The sequence below is a fragment of the Xiphophorus hellerii genome, chromosome 9 (assembly GCF_003331165.1).
Source record: "Xiphophorus hellerii strain 12219 chromosome 9, Xiphophorus_hellerii-4.1, whole genome shotgun sequence".
NCBI classification, from domain to species: Eukaryota; Metazoa; Chordata; class Actinopteri; order Cyprinodontiformes; family Poeciliidae; genus Xiphophorus; species Xiphophorus hellerii.
Genome location: NC_045680.1, coordinates 4,822,852 through 4,840,991, shown reverse-complemented (window position 1 = coordinate 4,840,991; position 18,140 = coordinate 4,822,852). Strand labels below are relative to the sequence as shown.

Sequence of the window (18,140 nt, the reverse complement as noted above, 5' to 3'; positions counted from 1 at the left end):
ATTTTATTATGCAGCAAAAAGTTGAAAACTTTGAGTTAAGCATTAAAATCATTTTGCCAGTGGGAACTTTATGACCGATTAAGAAGCAACTAGTAATAAAGATAACTTTTAGTTTAAGCAGTCCTCTTGTGATCACGAGAAACATGTCCATTGGTCTAATAAATACAACACTAAATGACTAACACTCTCCTTTTTTTTTCTTTTTGCCTTGCAGTTGCCAGGTTAAATGGCTTCATGACTGGCACATGACTTTTATTGGACTGCAGAAGCACGTGCCTCATCTTCCTGCACACAAGTCTGGGTTTAGAGGTCAGAGGGCGTCAGCAGATCCAGTCCTTGCACTCTTCTGTTGGGGAAATTCAGTGTGAAGCTACTGTTTGATCACTTTATTTTAAATTAGCTGCTGCAGTTTAAGTCTTTACTACTTAACTATTATAAATGTACCGTGCAAAATAAGTGTGTGTGTGACTCTGTGGTCTTTTTTTCAACAATTTATATGCATTATTTAAAAAATGCTAATTAAAATGCACGATTCTGAATAGAAGTGCTAAAAACAATAGTTTCAGTGAACAAACTACAAATTTTGTGCATTTTACTTTGCAGAATAACTGAAGCTTAGACAAATGTTACAGAGAGTGTTTTAATAGAAATGCATGATTTCCATTGTAGCTCTGAATCTATGTTATTGGTTGTTGCTGTGCAGGAAAGTGAGCTTCTGTCCCAGTCAAGGATTTTCCTGCTTTTACTTCCATCCATTTTTCATCGACTCTGACCAGAAAAGCATTCCTGCAACATGATGTTGCTACCACTGCTGGTGTGTTTAGTGCTGGTGTGTTTTTTTTATAATAAATAAACAAACAATTCTTAGCCTGGTGGGGGCACAAGCAAAGCCTGGTGGCCCGCCAGGCTTATAAAACCCTGAATTGGAGTTTATTGGGACAATGATAAATCAAAATTTTATCATGATTACTAATACTAATACTAATACGATTAATGCCCACCATCGCTACATAAAGTCTTTATGAAATTCTTGATCGAGGTATCAAAACGACTCGTACGACTCCTTTGAGGATCTGTATTTAAAAACGAACGCCATCCGATCGGCGACATCCTTCACTTGGACCTGTGAGTGTGAGCGGCAGGTGTGAAAAGCAGCCAGCAGAGTATCATATAACCTTTTGACAAGTTGCTCAACAACAACAGGGCCTCCTTGTTATTATTGGGTCAACAGAGCCGGAGGAGGTCTTTGGGAATGGAGCGGCGGGGAGAACATGAAGCCACGGTTGTACGGCGCCCCGCCTCCCTCCCCGCGCTCCCAGGCTGGCCCGGGGGTCAGCGGGGGAACGCAGGCAGCCAGTCAGGCGGCCCGGCATTCTTTCTCAATGTGTGTGTGGGTTTGGCCGCAGCCCACTCGGTGCTCTTTGACTCCGCTGGCCTTATAAGGCATCCAGAGCCATGGCAACTGCAGGGCTTGAATAGCAGTGTCAAATCCCTCAGCACACAGACACACGCTCACTCTCCCTAAAGGAGGGAGCGCAGCGGAGGAAGAGGAGGCTATCTCTGCCGTGGCTCGAACAGAAGAGGAGCGCTCTGTGTTTTCGCTAATTTATTCCTGCCAAAGCCGGCTGGAAAAAACAAGGGAAAAGGACGATCAGAGAGGAGCGAGGAGCGCAGCAGTAAAAGCCCGAGTCTCTGACAGCTGAGGCGGGGACGTTCTGGCCTCTAGATGTTACTGCAGGATGGACAAGCTCTGAGAAAACCAGACAACGGAGACATGACTTTGGGAAAGGGGAGCAGACTGTGACGGAGGAGATTTCTCAACTCAGCCTTTGTTTTGGCTTGTTTTTTCTCTGACATTTGATCCTCTGACCCCATTGGCTTTGAAGGATCAGAAGAAAACAGAGTTTCGTCACAGAGGGCAGAGCAGGAGGACGTCTTTGGTGAACTTTGCTGCTCCAGAAACCAGCTGAGTCAGAAGAAAAAGATAGTTTCCGAAAACAGAAAAGCAAAAGAATAAAACACTTTTTTCTTTTAGCCATCTGTGCATTTCTGAAAAAGCCTCAGCGTGCGTCTGCACTGGAAGAGCTCAGATCAGAAGATAGCACCTCAGCACGGCAGGAACTGGTTGGACGAGTTTATAAGTTAGAGGAAAGGGCAGGGCAGTTTAACCCTGCCTGAAGGAGAACTGACTGGGTTTTATTTTTCTATCACCTGCTGGACGCTTTGAGGGAAAGTGCTGCCCTGAAACAGAAGAGAGGAGGCAGATTTTTTCCAATATCTGCGTCCCTTTTCATCATGCTCAATCGCAGGTGAGGTATTTTCTTCTTCCTTTCATTGCCGGGGTCGGAGAAAGCGGCTGAGAGGGAAGGAGAAAGAGTCAAAGAGTAATTTATTGTTTCCTGTGAAAAGAGCAGGGCTGCACCCTTTACTCCTGCCTGAACTCTGAACCACTTAATGCGCGTCTGAAGTTTCTCTCCGAGCTCAAGAGCCATTGATCAGAGGTCAGGGCTGAACAAGAGCAGAGAGAGGGAGAGAGCGGAGGGATTAAAGAAGGGAGAGGAAAAATATCGCAGAGGAAGGACCTCCGGATCAGGACTGCCAGACGGCGAAGGGGATAAAGGTCAACGCAGGCGAATCGGGACAACTTCGTCTCCTGTTTTCAGATCTTCCAGGACAAAGTTGCTCAAATCCAAACCAGGCGTCCCAACCTCGGAGTCTGAAGCCAGTTCTTCCAACTTTGAAAGGGGGGCAACGTGAAACCCGGCTGAGGCGGCGAAGGGTCCGTGTATGATCCTCTCACGGGGCGGCGAGTCTTTGAGAACATGGCCATGGTGAGCGGGGGATGGGGCAACCCCAACGGGGACACCAACGGGCTGGGAGACAAGGCGTACCTGAGGAGGGAGGAGGACAACGACTCGCCGCAGGCCGGCAGCAGCGATGTGGACGTGGGCGACGAGGACAAGACCTGCGTGGTGGACTGCGTGGTGTGCGGGGACAAGTCCAGCGGGAAGCACTACGGCGTGTTCACCTGCGAGGGCTGCAAGAGCTTCTTCAAGAGGAGCATCAGGAGGAACCTGAACTACTCCTGCAGGTAGGAGCTGCTGGAATATCCACCGTTCAATAGCACCAAATCGGTTAATCACCGTTAGTCGTGATTAACCTAAACTGATTTAGCAATCGATTAATCGTCAACTGGAGTATAAAGACTGTAAAAAGGCCACTTGCTGAAAGAACAACATCATCAGAGCAGTAATTATGTAATTTAGGTATTTTAAATTTAAGATAATAAAAACATTTGTCTGTAAATTTACGGCAAAATCTTACAAAGTATTTTTGACTAGTTTCTAGTGCAGATATCTTAGTACACTTGTTGAAATAAGACAAAACTAACTTACAAGTAACTTTTCAGCTATAAGAGCTTGTTTTAAGCAATAATTACTAAATATTGATTTTAAAAAAAGTGCTAGTTCTATTGGCGAATTGTATGTTCTGCCCAGAACTCCTCAAGCTACTTTTAGCTTCACCCAGTTCAAATTACGAGAGGGTATTTATTGTATTGTGTATCGTGATAAATTTCTTATAACCCCCCCAAATTTGTTCGTGTTGTTGGGATTGTTAATTGTACTCTTTTTTTTCCCCCACTTTGTTCAATTAAAGTATAAATAAATATCAATAAATGTGAAAATATGTGTGCAGTTTAGTGATACAAAGCAAACATATTAATGAGATTTGTGACCTAAAGAAGCATATTATAAATGTTAATGTTTTTCAAGAGCAGTGTTTGTGTTTGTGGAGCTATAATTGGTGCAGTCACAACCATACAGATACCTAAAAAAGAAATGTAAATAGATCTTATTGTCACTTTAATTGTTAACAAAAACAAAACATTCTATTAAGCAACTTTTACTATCAAATTAATAATCAGTTAATGCAAAAATGATCAATTTATGTGCAATTAATCAAGCATACACTAAAGGAAAGCAACATTATTGGATTTTAGGCACTAAAATGTTTATTTTCTTATTTAAACAAGGAACTGGTTTGTTTATTTTGTATTTTTAATATTATAAAATTAGCTGAAGCCAACAACTAACATAATCATCAGTTGCAGCCCTAATTCCTTCTGATAAAAACAAATAAAAATGCGATTCAACTCACAACACTTTCTTAGAAGAAGTAAATCTCTTAAACTTACTTTGATTTTGTGTTTTTTCCCCCCTTAAATACACATAAGCAGAAAAGTAGACAAGAAGATTTTTATGATTCTATCTGTAATGTAGTCAGGAGAAAACAATATCTTTAAATCTGAGCTTCATCCCACAAACAGCCTTGAGACAAGGCAACAAAAGGAGCACAAATGAAGCCCTGAAGGTTTGTCATGTGAGGATGGATTGCCTCAGAAGGTCAACATTCCCATTATTCCTCACCGCAGCTACATCAGCGCTGCAGCTCAGCCCTTTGCTCATACCAACTCCTCTCCCAGCTGCCAAATTCAGTTGTTTATTCCTCTGAAAAAAAAGTGCATTAACTCCATATGGCTTTTTTTCTTCTTCTTCTTCTTCTTCTTGCATCTGGGCTTGAAAAGGGCTCCCTGTAAAACGTTGGCAGAGCTCAACCTGCTGTAAAAAGCAACACGAGGGTGTGTAACGCTGATGATTTACAAAGGTCACAGTCTGTGTAGCTCTGCAGCCAGTTCATGTAGTTCACTCAACAGGAGGAGGCAGGCTTACATTTCAAGTTGTTTCCTCACTATGTCATGAAAAAAAAGGTGAATGTATTTAATTTGTTTTTTTGTTCCTCATGTGCAGATCGAACAGAGAATGCCAAATTGACCAGCATCACCGTAACCAGTGCCAATACTGCCGTCTTAAGAAGTGTTTTCGCGTCGGGATGCGGAAAGAAGGTATCAAAGCTTCTCACACCGCAGCATAAAGCTGGTTTCTCCTCCAGACGTACATAAAAATATTCACACACCTTCAGTTTTTACACATTTTGTCACATTGCAACAAACTTCAATGTGTTTGAAACCTGAAACTTGTTGGGATTTTGTTAAAAAGTCCAATAACGTCAAGGCTTTGTTGAAGAAATACAGGTTTGAGGTTTCTCTGCACCTCAAACCTTCTCTGTTGTTTGTCTTTAATTTGGCGGAAATCATTCAGTAAAATAATTTAAAGAAAAACATACACAGGTGCATTTATATATGTGTGTATAAAAGATAGCAAATATTTATATTTTAAGACCAAACAGGGATGTGCAAATAGCAGCAGGGATGTAGTGATGGCTATGGAGTCTCACAGCTGCTGGGAGGAAGGATCTGTGATAACGCTGCTTTGTGCATCAAGGATGCATCAGTCTGTCTCTGCAGCTCTTCAGCTTCATTAATGGGGTGGGGAACATTTAAATGACGACATTTTAAATGTTTTTAATAGCCGAGTTGTTTTTAGATTGTGTTTAATATACAGTTTAAAGTTCAGAGAAACTTAAAATTGATTTAAATTCGAGTAAGGTCAAACTAATGCTAATAATTTAGGCAGAATGCTGCTCTAGACCTGTTGTAACAAGCAATAAATCAGTTAATCACATAATAAATTAAGAGAAGCTCAATAATTTCCATTTCAATATTTAATTGTTTTTTCTCTTTCTACTGAAAACTGGATGGTAAAACTTTTCAGTCTGGTGTTTTGGTCTCAACTATCCTTTTTTGTTTCCAGAGACTTCATATTTCATTTTATTTGCTGTTTCTGTCATTTAGTTTATTTATGTTGGACATTTAAAGTGTCTTCCAGTTCCATTATAATTTAAAGTTTATTTATCTTTGAGAATGTGTTCTTGCATTTTTGTGCCATTGCTATTATATTACTTGAAAATGGTCTCAAAACAACAATATTATCAATTATCGCAATAACTCCTGGGACAATTTATGGTCTTGTAAGATCATGCCGCGCCCAGCCATGTGACCTGAGGACAGTCTTTATTCTCAGCATGTTTTCACTCTGCAGCTGGATTCCCTCCAGCATGGCTGCTGCAGGGAATCCAGCTGCATTTAATCCTCAGAGGAGCAAAAAACAAGAAAGTTAATGATTGCACTGAATGTATTCGTCTTTACGAGCTGTGTGTCACACTGTTTCCACAGATTTATCCCACATAACGAGCTATTAACACCTAAGAATGAGGCGTGTGATCACAAAAAACTGTGATTTATATATTAGAAACTGCGTCACACAGTCAGATTAAAGTCAGTTTCTGAAACTCCAGCTGGACCTGGGATTTATGTGCTTTTGTTGTAATCTAAGTCCAGTTTGTGGTGCCCACAGCGGGTGGCAGCGCTCCACAGTTATTAATGAACTGGACGCGTGACGCAGGTCCAACTGTTTCCACATTACCTGGAAGCGTCCGCTTCACCTCTGACCCAGTCAGCTGACCGCTTTCTGAAAGATTCTTCCATCGGAGCTGCGGTTCAGAAGAGAGCGGAGCCGAGAGGAGAAACTGCAGCCGGTTTTTAACCCAGGAGGAAATCTCTCTCTCTGCTGCTACATGACTGCAACTCTGTCATGTTTGTCAAAACTTTAACAGTGCAGTTTGTTTTCATCTCCACTAGTAAAAGGAAATAAATTAAAAATCAACATTGGAATATTATTCAGACTACAAGCTAAATTTTGTAATCAATTAAATGTATTTCTTTTTGTTTAAATATCAACCAGTTTAGTTTTTTTTAATAGTGCTGAACTCCCTCACATTTTGTGACTTTACAGTCGTAACTTAAACTATTTTTCTGGACTTTACCAATCTAGAAAGTTGTACTGATCAATTTTACTAGGTCATCTATTAAAGTAGACATCAGAAAAGTGTGATTTTTTTATTGCCTTTTTTAAACCAGAACTTTGTAGAACCATGTTTGGTTCAATCTATGCTGCAAATCTGAGGTTTATTTCCAGCAGCTTTTCAAATCTACAGTCTGAAATTCAATTATATTATCCTTCAAAAAGAAGTTCAAATTCACTCAGACCATCTGGAGAGCATATGTCCTAAACTCTCAATTCAGTTTTGGTTAAGACTTGGATTAGGCCATTCTTACCATATTAATGCACATCAATGATGGTGATTCACCAGCCAGAGTTTCCGTTTGTCACCGATTGAATCTAAAAAAAAAACAATCAGACAAAATAGTTGTTACAGTCAATCAGCACTCCAACTACAAAACAAAGAAATTCAAAACAAAGTCAAATAAAAATAATTAAATATTAAATAGCTCTTGGTTTATACAAATATTTACGATATTTTACAATATTTACAGAGAAAACATATAGATGCAGGAAAATTTGGGCTCTTCTGTTTGCGCTTTTGCCTCAACGACCTGATAATAATGGAGGATAATTGAACAATACTGCATCAGGTGTTCAAAGCTTTCCTACCATTTCACAATTATGCAACACATTGTGTTGTTTTGTCACATAAAATATCAAAAAACAGACTAAAGTTAAAAAGGCCACAGTCTTTATATAATATATGCAGGGCGGTATCTTTAAATCAATATATATCGTGATAAACACAAGCTCAGTATTAATAGATAATACGTCTGATAGAATATTCAGTATTTAGGATATTCACTGATCCAGAACCGCACAGCATTCTGGGAGATGTAGGCAGAGGAAAGGCTTTAGCTGCTCAACCTTTGAGGGTCAACTAAACAAGGTCGGTGGCTTCAACTAACTCTCTCACTCTTTGGTTGCCTAGCAACAACCTACTGAGTAACTGGCGCGGCAGCAATTTAAGGTTTGCTTAAAAATAAAAAAAAACAGTGTGGAGGGAAAACCACCAGTTTAGCAGTATTTCAGATATTTAAAACAAAAAGCTAATCAATAATTATCAATATCGACTGGTATGAAACTCTTGTATCGCGATGCTTATTTCAACTAGACCTGTTGTATAATTTGAGGCCACGAATACAACCAGGAAAGAAAAACTTAGATTCACTTTGTAGACATTTGGTACAAAAGTAAGAATTTACCAGGAGGAAATAAAACCATCTGCATTGATTAACTGTAAAAAAAATGTTTGCTGCAATAACAAGCAATCAATCAACTTTTAAAGCAAAAGTTTGCTATTAGGTTTATTGGTATTTCAACACCTAAAGTGTTTAAAAACTACTTTTACTTGATATATAAATCATTTAATATCATCTATAGCATATAAACAGCATAAAATATAAACTTTTTGTGGATTCTTATTTAACTTAAGGCAATAATGTTTTATTTATTAACTTTTTGGTTCTTCTGTTCTGCTCCCCTGCAGCTGTCCAGCGAGGTCGAATCCCTCCGTCTCACTCAGGTATCAGTCCGAACTCCCTGTCTGGAGGACCTGGGGGTCCGGGTCACATCGGGGCGGACTACTTCAACGGCCAGCCCGTGTCGGAGCTCATCTCCCAGCTGCTTCGGGCCGAGCCGTACAGCAACAGCCGCTACGGCGCCCCCTACACTCAGGCGCAGATACAGGCGTCGGCGAGCGGCGCGTCCGTCATGGGCATCGACAGCATCTGTGAGCTGGCCGCCCGCCTCCTCTTCAGCACCATCGAGTGGGCCAGAAACATCCCGTACTTTCCAGAACTCCCCGTCTCAGAGCAGGTCAGTCCGACATTTAAAACCCATCATGTTAAATTCACATTTGGCAAATTTTTTGTACGGTCGTCTTTGTCTGAACTGTTTCTAAAAACAACCCAAGTGCTCTAGTGTGTCCTTTCCTCTTTTTTATTTTAATTTGGTAGAAACTGGATTACTCACTTTTAACCCAGAAAAGGAATTAGAACAGAGATTCTAGTTTATTAGTCACTCTGTAGCCTATGTTTTAGAAACTGTAGAGTACTCACTATTTAAATGCAGAAACTCCTGTTATTGCAACCCAGAAAAGGAATTAGAACGAAGTTAGAATCCCAAAAAATTCTTCCAGAACAGGAACATTTCGTTTTTATTATTACTTAGAAACTGTGGAGTACTCATTACTTTTACAAATTTAGAGCATACTTAGAAAGTCCAGAGGACACTTATATTTATCTAGCAACCCAGAAATCCAGAGGATACTTACTTACTTACACTTATTTAGTAACCCAGAACAGGGATTAGAACTTGGGACCCAGAAAAACGACCTTAGCAAGTACTTTTTAGACTCCTATTCTTCCAAACCAGCAAATGAATTAGACCAGAGGATACTTACTTATACTTATCTACTGAGTAGGAGTCGAATTCTACTCAGGGTTGAATTCGACCCTGAGTAGGATTCTAGTTTATTTACTTTGGATCAACATTATTAGCTTTTTCTTCTTTTGCTTTTTCTTTTGGTTTGTTATTTTGTTTGTATTTTCTTTTAATTCCTGTAAAGCACTTTGTATTGCCTTGTAGCTAAAAATGTGCTATATAAATAAAATTACCTTACCTTACTTTGCTTAAAATGAGTCGATCAAAAACCTTCGCAAATCAGCAGGCGTTACCTAGCAACCACAGTGAAATCCGGCCGTCACCTAGCAAATCCAGCAAAAAGCAAAAAGACAAGTGTTTTGTTGTTGACTTACCACCCAGAAACCACTTGCTGAATTCATGTTGGTTGTGCAGGAGGCTTCACTTCTGCCTTTCAAAGATGTACGGTTGTATAATTGCTCATCTGTTTTCAGCCGTTTTCCCTTGCGAATTTAAACGTTGAGTTGGGCGGGAGTGGCCAGCAGCAGCTTGCTTGGACTCAAAAGGGGTAGTGTTATGTTAAAAAGACATTTTCGAGCTTTACATCATGATTTTATTGTTATTCCATCATCACAAACAAACCTGGAGTGTTGCTTTGATTCTTTCATGCATGTTTGAGAAATTTGTTCATCTCCATGGCAACCATTCGGCTGTGCTAAACGCCTTCAGAGCGGCAGTTTCCAAGCTTCCGCCTCACAGACCAGCTCTTTCCCGTGAATCGCTCAGTCGGCTCCTTCAGACTAGCCAGCAGCAATTAGCAAACATTATAGAAGCTACTTCTCAGTGCAACTCTGGTTAAAACTTTGTTAAAGGGGAGCCATGTTGTGAAGACTTCATGAAGGCAGAGTTTCAGAAAGAGCACCAGCTTCTTAAAGAGACAGAGACAAAATCAATTTTCTTTTAGGTCATATCTGATATATACCACATTTTATAACTGAAGTTGATTGTACTATAAAATGGCACCGTGTGCCTGGAAACATAATCCTGGTCCTTTAACATTTGAGCCAATGAGTCGGTGTGAAAACAGAAAGCGTAAAAAAATATCACTGTGTGTTTAAGTTGTAGTGCCATTTTAATTAATTTAATTTATTCTTAAATTGTGGTTTGTGGGACTTTGAACGCCTTAAGCTAAGCTAGCAACATTTTTGATCAGCTAACATCAGCTAACAGCAGATTAATTTAATAAAATAAAATTTTAAGGTCCAAAAATCTGATGTAATTTCTTCAGTTCAAATGAATAAAATACGTGAATAAAGCAAATTTGTCGTTTGGCCAGACAGTTTCTCCCTGTTTAACTCTGTGCATGTCGGCCTGCAGGTGGCGCTGCTGAGGCTGAGCTGGAGCGAGCTGTTCATCCTTAACGCGGCGCAATCCGCCCTGCCGCTGCACATGGCGCCCCTGCTGGCCGCCGCCGGCTTCCACTCGTCCCCCATGTCCGCGGAGCGCGTGGTGTCCTTCATGGACCAGGTCAGGGTGTTCCAGGACCAGGTGGACAAGCTGAACCGGCTGCAGGTGGACTCCGCCGAGTACAGCTGCCTCAAAGCCATCGCCCTCTTCTCCCCCGGTACGTCTGAACGCTTACTGTAAATATCTGCGCTGCGATCTGACTCCAGGCTCCTTCAGGGGAAACCAAAACAAATCAGCCCATTTGATGTTTCGGACCGGGTTCAGATGTCACTGAAACAAAACACCGCCAGCTGCAGGGGGGCTGTTGGCTTGGGTTTGACCTTTGACCTTAGTGAATAGGGAGAAACAATGGGAAAACTACTTTAAAGCAGTAGTCTGACGTGTGTCAACAAGCTATTAGGTAGATGAGAAACAACAAAAACACGTCATTTACTCATCGCAAAGGCTGAAATCAGAGAAAAACTTTTACCACCTTAAATACATAAAATACATTTTAATACATATTTACTGGAAATTAGAAAATATTTCCAGTAAAGCTTGTTTAGAACAATCAGTCAGAAAAATCAAAAAGGTCTGTAAACACTAGAAATTACTACGTTTTTATCATGCATTAAATAAGAGCAAGAAAGAGACAAAACTGTTAGTGATTTGTAAAGAGTTTACAGATCAATTAGTAACAACTATAAACTATAAACTCCATTTGTAAGGGGAGCCTTGTAGTAATTTTGTACCAAAACAATCAAAGTTATCCCTTATCCATTAATTGTTTAAAATGAAAAATGCAAGAAACAAATAAAAGGAGCAAATTATATTTTCTACACATTATTCAAGCTGTGAGCTACAAAAGACTTACAGATTAAATTTTTTTATTAATTTATTTTCTGTATGAATGCAGGTTTTGCAGCAATTGTACTTTATAGGTGAGTTGTAGTAATATTTTCAGATTTTTACAAATGTAAACAAAACTAAATCATTTGAAAACTATGAAGCTGAAGTAAGTTTTTTGTGGGGAACAACATGGATTTACGGGTTAAGGAACATATTAAAACAGGCATCATCAGTTCAGACCTTATTATGTATAGAAATACCTACTGTATCTGATTCGCATTAGGAAAATAATGGATACGGTATGAAAACGGTGTGAGAGAGAGCAAGATTTTGAGAAGATAACAGTAAGGGTGAAGAAAGAATGAGAGTATTTACATGTTTATGCACTTTGAGTAAAACTTACTGCAGTAATTGCTAATAAAAAATACCATTTATAAATGAACTAACATTTTAAAATTTACTGTTTAAAAATACAAATATATATTTAATATTTCCTTTTGAATATATTAAATATGTTCTATGAAAAATCAGTGAACGCTGAGCTGTGAAAGGTTCACAGAAAATCTGTTTCACAGAAACTGCTCTCTCACATATGAAGCAAAAAGTCAAATATATGTAATAACAGCTAAAACAAGGTTAGAGAAAGATGTTATTGCTTTTCTTTTGCATTTTTATAAAATGGGAGAAATAATAATCAAGAGGTGTGAAGCTTTTCAAAACCAGGTGTTTAAAAATCAGCCATGAAATGTTTTCTTGTAGGTCTTTTTACCTTGAAATGAATGACATTATTTTAAGCATTATCGTGGCTGATGGATGAGTTCATTCAGTTTGTTAAACTCTTCTACAACCATCTGCAGGGGATTAGAAAATATTCCTCTTACAGACATAAAAGTGCCGTTATTTCCTCTTGATATGTAAAACATTGTTTTAGATGTGCAAAAATATTCAGTTATTGCTTTTCTTCATTATATTCTGCTTATCTGAAGGTCTTTATTTTGACTTTAGCTGCTTCTTTTTATTCATTTACATCCCAGTAAGTGATCCTCTTCAGGTGAAAGTATTTAGTTTCCAAGCTGCTGAACTCTGACCTTTGAATCACCCAGGCTTTAAAATGCACTTTAACTTAAAAAAAGAACCAGTTGTGTCGACATAACAAACGTAGATATGTTTTGTCAGCATTTTGTCAGCCTGCAGGCGTTTTGTTCCCAGCAGGCTGTTGGAGAAATTAGTTGTTTAATCTGTGAGTAATCCAAATGAAGAAACTGTTTTATGTGAAGAACATTATTTTATTTCAGCATCAGCAAAATAATTTAAAAAATGCTATCTGGGATCTCCAAGGTTCTGTGCTTCTATTTTCAGATTTTCTTCTTTATGGTTGCATGATGTCAGGAAGACATGAACTAGAAATAACAAAGCATAATATTATAAATTAGTGGCTGCTATCAATCAATATTTTCCTCACACTTTCCTAGAATTTGCCCTGAAAACTAGTTTAGAGGAAGTTGAGTTTGCTAGCAAAAATGCTAAAGCGCTAGATGAAAAATTTGCTTCACTGTTAGCGGGTTAGCGGAAGTGCGCTGCCAAACATAGCAGTCAAGCAGTAGTTTAATATTAATGAAAATGCACTGGTTCCACTGGCAGATTATTTCATTTATAACTAGACATTTTTCCCTTGTTATAAGTGAAATAATCTGCTGGTGGAACCAGGACCTTTTCATCAATATTAAGGATTTATTGACATAAAATACCTCCTATATGTTGCTGAAAAGTCACTTGTATAGCTCTGGAAAACATTAAGAGGCCACTTGATATAATCAGTTTCTCTGATTTTACTTTTTGTAGGTATATATATGAGTAAAATGAACATTGTCCTTTTATTCTATGAACTACTGACAACATGTCTCTGAAATTCCAAGCAAAACTTTTGTATTTATTTACAGAAAATGAGAAATGGTCAAAATGACAAGAGATGCAATGCTTCAGACCTCAAATAATGCAAAGAAAACAAGTTTATATTCATTTAGAAACAACAATACTAATGTTTTAACTCAGGAAGAGTTCAGAAATCAACATTTGGTGGAAAAACCAGGATTATTTCAGTGGGGTTCAGTGCAGTGGACTCTTAGTTTTTTCCAGAGCTGTATTTTAGTTTTGTCTTATTTCACTTGTAATAAGACATTTTAACTAAAATCTAGAAATACTTGGTAAGATTTTGTGTTTATATTTGATTTATGACGAACTAAACCGTTTCAGGCAGAGCAGTCCTTCAGATGGTTTCTGTTTCCCACCTGGCAGATGCGTGCGGCCTGTCCGACCCGGCCCATGTGGAGTCGCTGCAGGAGAAGGCGCAGGTCGCCCTGACCGAGTACGAGCGGCTGACGTACCCCAGCCAGCCTCAGCGCTTCGGACGCTTGCTGCTGCGCCTGCCGGCTCTGCGCGCCGTGCCGGCGAACCTCATCTCTCAGCTCTTCTTCATGAGGCTGGTGGGCAAGACGCCCATCGAGACGCTGATCCGAGACATGCAGCTGTCAGGGAGCTCCATCAGCTGGCCGTACGCGACGGGACAGTGAACGGCCCGCCGGGTCGGAGAGAGACGGGCTGAGGTCAGACTGTAAGGAGGCGTCGCCATGGAGGCGAGCTAGGGCTGGGCGGCGGGGCTTAAAAATTAAATCTACCATTTTTTTCATACCAGATCCGATTTTACTTGATTTTTTTTTTCTTTAAAAAAAAAAAAAACATTTTCAAAAAGCGGCTTTTATTTTAGTCATTCGTTCTGTTAATTGCATGGCAGAATATTAGGGCCAGTTTATTTACAGGAACATAGTAATAATATTAGCAAAATAAATGCAACTTTACTAGAAAAACGTATGAGGAAAAAAGTCATTTTAATAAGAAGGCTTTTATATTTTTTTTGCTGTAATTCTCATAAAAGTACTACTTCATCCTCCTAATATTCAGATTTTATTCAAGTAATGAAAACAGAAAAACATCTTAGCCTGACCCATTTTGCTGTAAAGTTGACTTGAATTCATGGTCCAAACAAACAGAAGCTGTAAAACACGTTTGTCAAACAAGATGGCGGCTCTTGGTGAGATTACATCACTCTGAACCAAGTGTCAAACTCAAGGCCTGGGGGCCAAATCCGGCCCACCAGAATTATTTTTTGTGGCCCTTTAGACTCTTACATAAAATTTTATTAGTCAAACAAAAGTCGTTTTTATCTGTATGCTGCCAAATTACATGTTCAGTATTATTTAATTTCAGCTTCCAGCTTTTTATTAATACTTTTACAGTTTGTTAATGGGAAGTTTTATTAGTACATTCTGCCACAACCGGCTCTTTGGTGATTTTGATACATAAAATGAAAATGAGTTGAACCAAAGGAGTGAAATGGTGGGAAAAAAAAAAAAAAAAAAAAGGTTTTCCAAATATTAAATGATGAAAAATTGTTTTATCGCCCAGCCCTACTCTGGTTTTCAGATCCTGATTTTGTCGTTATGGCAGTAAGGAAACGGCGGTGCGTTCTTGAAGTCTGCAGCGCTGTCAGTGGCGATCCCTCCTCTGGCTTCGTCTCCCTCTGAGCAAACAGGGCCTCCATTAAACTGCTCTCTCACATGAGGCCATGTGCCTCCTCTACCTCCTCCCATATGACCCCCAATGTGACTCCAGCTGAACCCGGCGCTGTGTGCTCTCCTGTCTCTGTCGTCCAGTCTAAATTAAGCCATAGCTGCCAGATCAGGGCTGGGACGTTTTGTAGGGATCACAAACCCAGGAGATGTAAATACGAGTCTGTTACAGTGCTGTGGAAAAACTATTCACCCCCTTACAGCCTGTTTTGGTTTTGAAAAGCTCAATTGTTCACTGCAAAAAAACTAAATATAACCAAGTATCTTTGGTCTAGTTTCTAGTGCAAGTACTTAACGCAGTTGGAATAAGACAAAAGTGACTTACAAATGACTTTTCTGCTTGGTTTTAGTGACTATTTATTAATAAAAAGTGCAAGTTCCACTGGCAGATTATTTCACTTATAAATTTTTCGTCTTAAAAATTTACATGTGAAATAATCCAGTGGAACCAGTTCTTTTAATTAATATTCAAGAACTATTGACTTAAAACAAGCTGAAAAGTTACTTTTAATTAGACCAGTTTTTGTTCTAGACCGAATGGTCCGGCGACGATCCAGCCAACTTTACAGTACCGTAATTCACTTTGCACTATCTGAAAAACTCCAGCAGTTTCTGAAAGGGGAGACGTTGCGCTTTCCAGCCAATATGGGGTTATTACGGTAATTTCACTCCCACCGCAGCAGAGTGAAATTAATCTGAGGGGCGCTCTTTAAATAGACGGTAAATTTCGAAAATAACTTGCTAGATATTGAAAGTTCCAGTTGTTGTGGATAAACGGGCAAATATATTTACTCACAGGACATTTAAAGAACAATTAGAAGAATAATTAAAATAAGCAAAAATATTCAGACAGAGATTTGAAACTTGGGTCTGAAAGGGTTAAGTTAGTTTCGTCTTAGTTCAAGTGCACCAAGTATTAGCAATAGAAACTGAAGTATGTGGTAAGGTTTTGTGTTTTTGCAGTGTTTGCTTTCTCTAAACCTACAAAGATGTAGAACAATTAAAGTTGCTCTTAACTGAGAAACATGATGTCTGCAGTGCTTTAGATGTGACGTCTTGGAAGAGTTTTTGAAGTACTTCTCTTTGGACTGTCACTGCTAGGAAGGTTCACCACCGTTCCATGTTTTCTTCATTTGTGGTCAGTGTCTCACATTCTGGGTTTCTGGGGTTCAAAAGCCTCAGAAACAGCTTCGTAACTCTTTCCACACTGACAGATGTCAGGCTTTGTTCTCATAGGTAATTTCATTACATGATGTGTAGCTTTTAGACGTCTTTATGTTGCCAGACATGTTTTGTTTCACTCATTTTTTGACTCTTTGGGTCTGAGCTCAGCTTTCTAGTTAAATCACGATTCAGCAAGTTGCGTCTCCATTTGCCCAGGCTGCTATGGAGAGCTACATATCTGAAATTAAAATTTGATTCTTGTGAAAATGAAGAGAAAAAATCTGCTGTAAGGAGGGGATTTTGTTCACAGCACTGTACAGAAATAAAAAGTGTTAGCTCAACTTTTGTTTTTTTTTTGCAAATACCTTAGCATTTTTTTTTCTTTTTAAGACGGGGACCTGCCGTGTTTCTCCGCAATGATGCGAATGTATTAAACGTTAAAACACAGCCTGGTTGTTCAGACAGTCACATCCCTGTGGATGCTTTTATTACCTCATGTTTTCTTCAACACAGACACAGATTGTGTGGTGAACTTACTGATGTGTTCATGATAAAGGGATCAACCGCGGCATCGGACTTCACCTGAAGCATCTTTGAGGATCTTTTAAGCCTCACCTTGGATGAAACAAGATGGCCGACTCAAGTGAATCTTTTATGACAACTCTTTGCTACCTGGATGCTGTTTCCTTTGCTTTTATAAGAGTAGATGATTTATTTCTTCCCCACTTTACTCCCCCTTAAAGAGATGAGTCGTCTCCAGATTATTATAATGATGATCATGATGAACGGTACGTTGATTAGGCGTGACTTTAGGATCCAGGTACTTCATAGTTCATAAAGACTATGAACCGCAGCTCAGTGAACAGAAACTCTTTATTTTTGCCAAACTAATAATTGATGAAACATGTTTTGGTGTGACTTATTTTTTCTGCTATAAGATTTTTTTAAAAAGGCAGTAAGAGCCGTGATCCCTGGTGCAACAGTTTGTGTTTATTTGTTAGTATTTTTGACTTTAGTGATTTAACTGTGGCAGTAGATTTACATGTAAAAGAATCATGTTTCATGCCAAAACTAAAAACTGCTAAAGAAGTTTGTCTGCCTGACTCGTTATTTGTTGCATCACAGTAAATAGATGTAGTATGTTTCTATGATTAACCTTCATAAGCTGTGGACTTTAACACTATTTATCTACGAGTTATTTCAAAATTTTCTTCTATCTTCAACCTCCTGAGTCTTTGTTCTCTTATATTTCTTTTTTGAAGAGGAATGGACCTCTGTGTCGCCCCAGAAAAACAAAATGTTACCAATGTGAATGAAAAGTTTCCAGACGTGCCGCTTAATTTAGAAAATTTCAGTCAATTTGAAAGAAAATGGTTCGATTTCATTTATTTGAAAGTAATTGTTGGAGGTGCTAATAAATTCAACACAAGTGATTGTGATAAAAGCAATTATTTCTTATTGTGGGATCTCCTTCATAAATTGTCAAAATTGCTTATTTTGAGTTTTATATTTATGTTTCTGTGTGAATTTTGTTATTTTTGTGCATTGGTTTTGCTTTAAACCGTCTCACTCAACCACAACTCCAGGAAATACATGTACATTTCTGCTTTTAATGACATAATAATAACTCTCTCACATATTCTTTCTCTCATTAATGTGGCATTTAGCAAATAGAAATAATTTTGCTCATTCTAACTGACCTAAAATAAAAGACATTTGATCTAATTTAAATTCAGACAGGGAGGAAAAATAAATTATAATATAAATATAAATTAATTAATATAAATTACATGTAATTTTTATTCACTGCATGTAAACTTAACTGTTCACTTATGTATGAAACAAACTAATATGATAAAATAAAATAAAAAGTTGAACTTACATCAAA

At 38.7% G+C, this 18,140-nt stretch overlaps 1 protein-coding gene across 4 annotated transcripts; it reads left to right on the top strand.

The window, feature by feature from the left end:
* The first annotated feature begins 1,323 nt into the window (after nt 1-1,323).
* nr2f6b (nuclear receptor subfamily 2, group F, member 6b) lies at nt 1,324-17,691 on the top strand. 4 transcript variants are annotated; one of them, XM_032573060.1, is made up of 6 exons: nt 1,324-3,091; nt 4,809-4,903; nt 8,293-8,621; nt 10,545-10,791; nt 13,758-14,044; nt 15,942-17,691. In XM_032573060.1, the coding sequence occupies exons 1-5, from the start codon at nt 2,823-2,825 to the stop codon at nt 14,030-14,032; spliced, it is 1,215 nt and encodes a 404-aa protein (XP_032428951.1). In that variant the 5' UTR covers nt 1,324-2,822; the 3' UTR covers nt 14,033-14,044; nt 15,942-17,691. The 4 variants fall into 4 exon arrangements, with proteins under 4 accessions (XP_032428951.1, XP_032428950.1, XP_032428949.1 ...); XM_032573059.1 differs by having other exon boundaries at nt 1,325-2,309; nt 2,415-3,091; nt 13,758-17,685; XM_032573058.1 differs by having other exon boundaries at nt 1,325-2,309; nt 2,410-3,091; nt 13,758-17,685.
* Nucleotides 17,692-18,140: the final 449 nt, after the last annotated feature.

What these genes read in the sequence shown, in the direction of transcription:
- nr2f6b (XM_032573060.1), top strand. Translation starts at nt 2,823, where the DNA reads ATGGCCATGGTGAGCGGGGGATGGGGCAACCCCAACGGGGACACCAAC. An exon ending in AACCTGAACTACTCCTGCAG is followed by an intron (nt 3,092 to 4,808) that starts GTAGGAGCTGCT and finishes CCTCATGTGCAG; the next exon opens with ATCGAACAGAGAATGCCAAA. An exon ending in AACTCCCCGTCTCAGAGCAG is followed by an intron (nt 8,622 to 10,544) that starts GTCAGTCCGACA and finishes GTCGGCCTGCAG; the next exon opens with GTGGCGCTGCTGAGGCTGAG.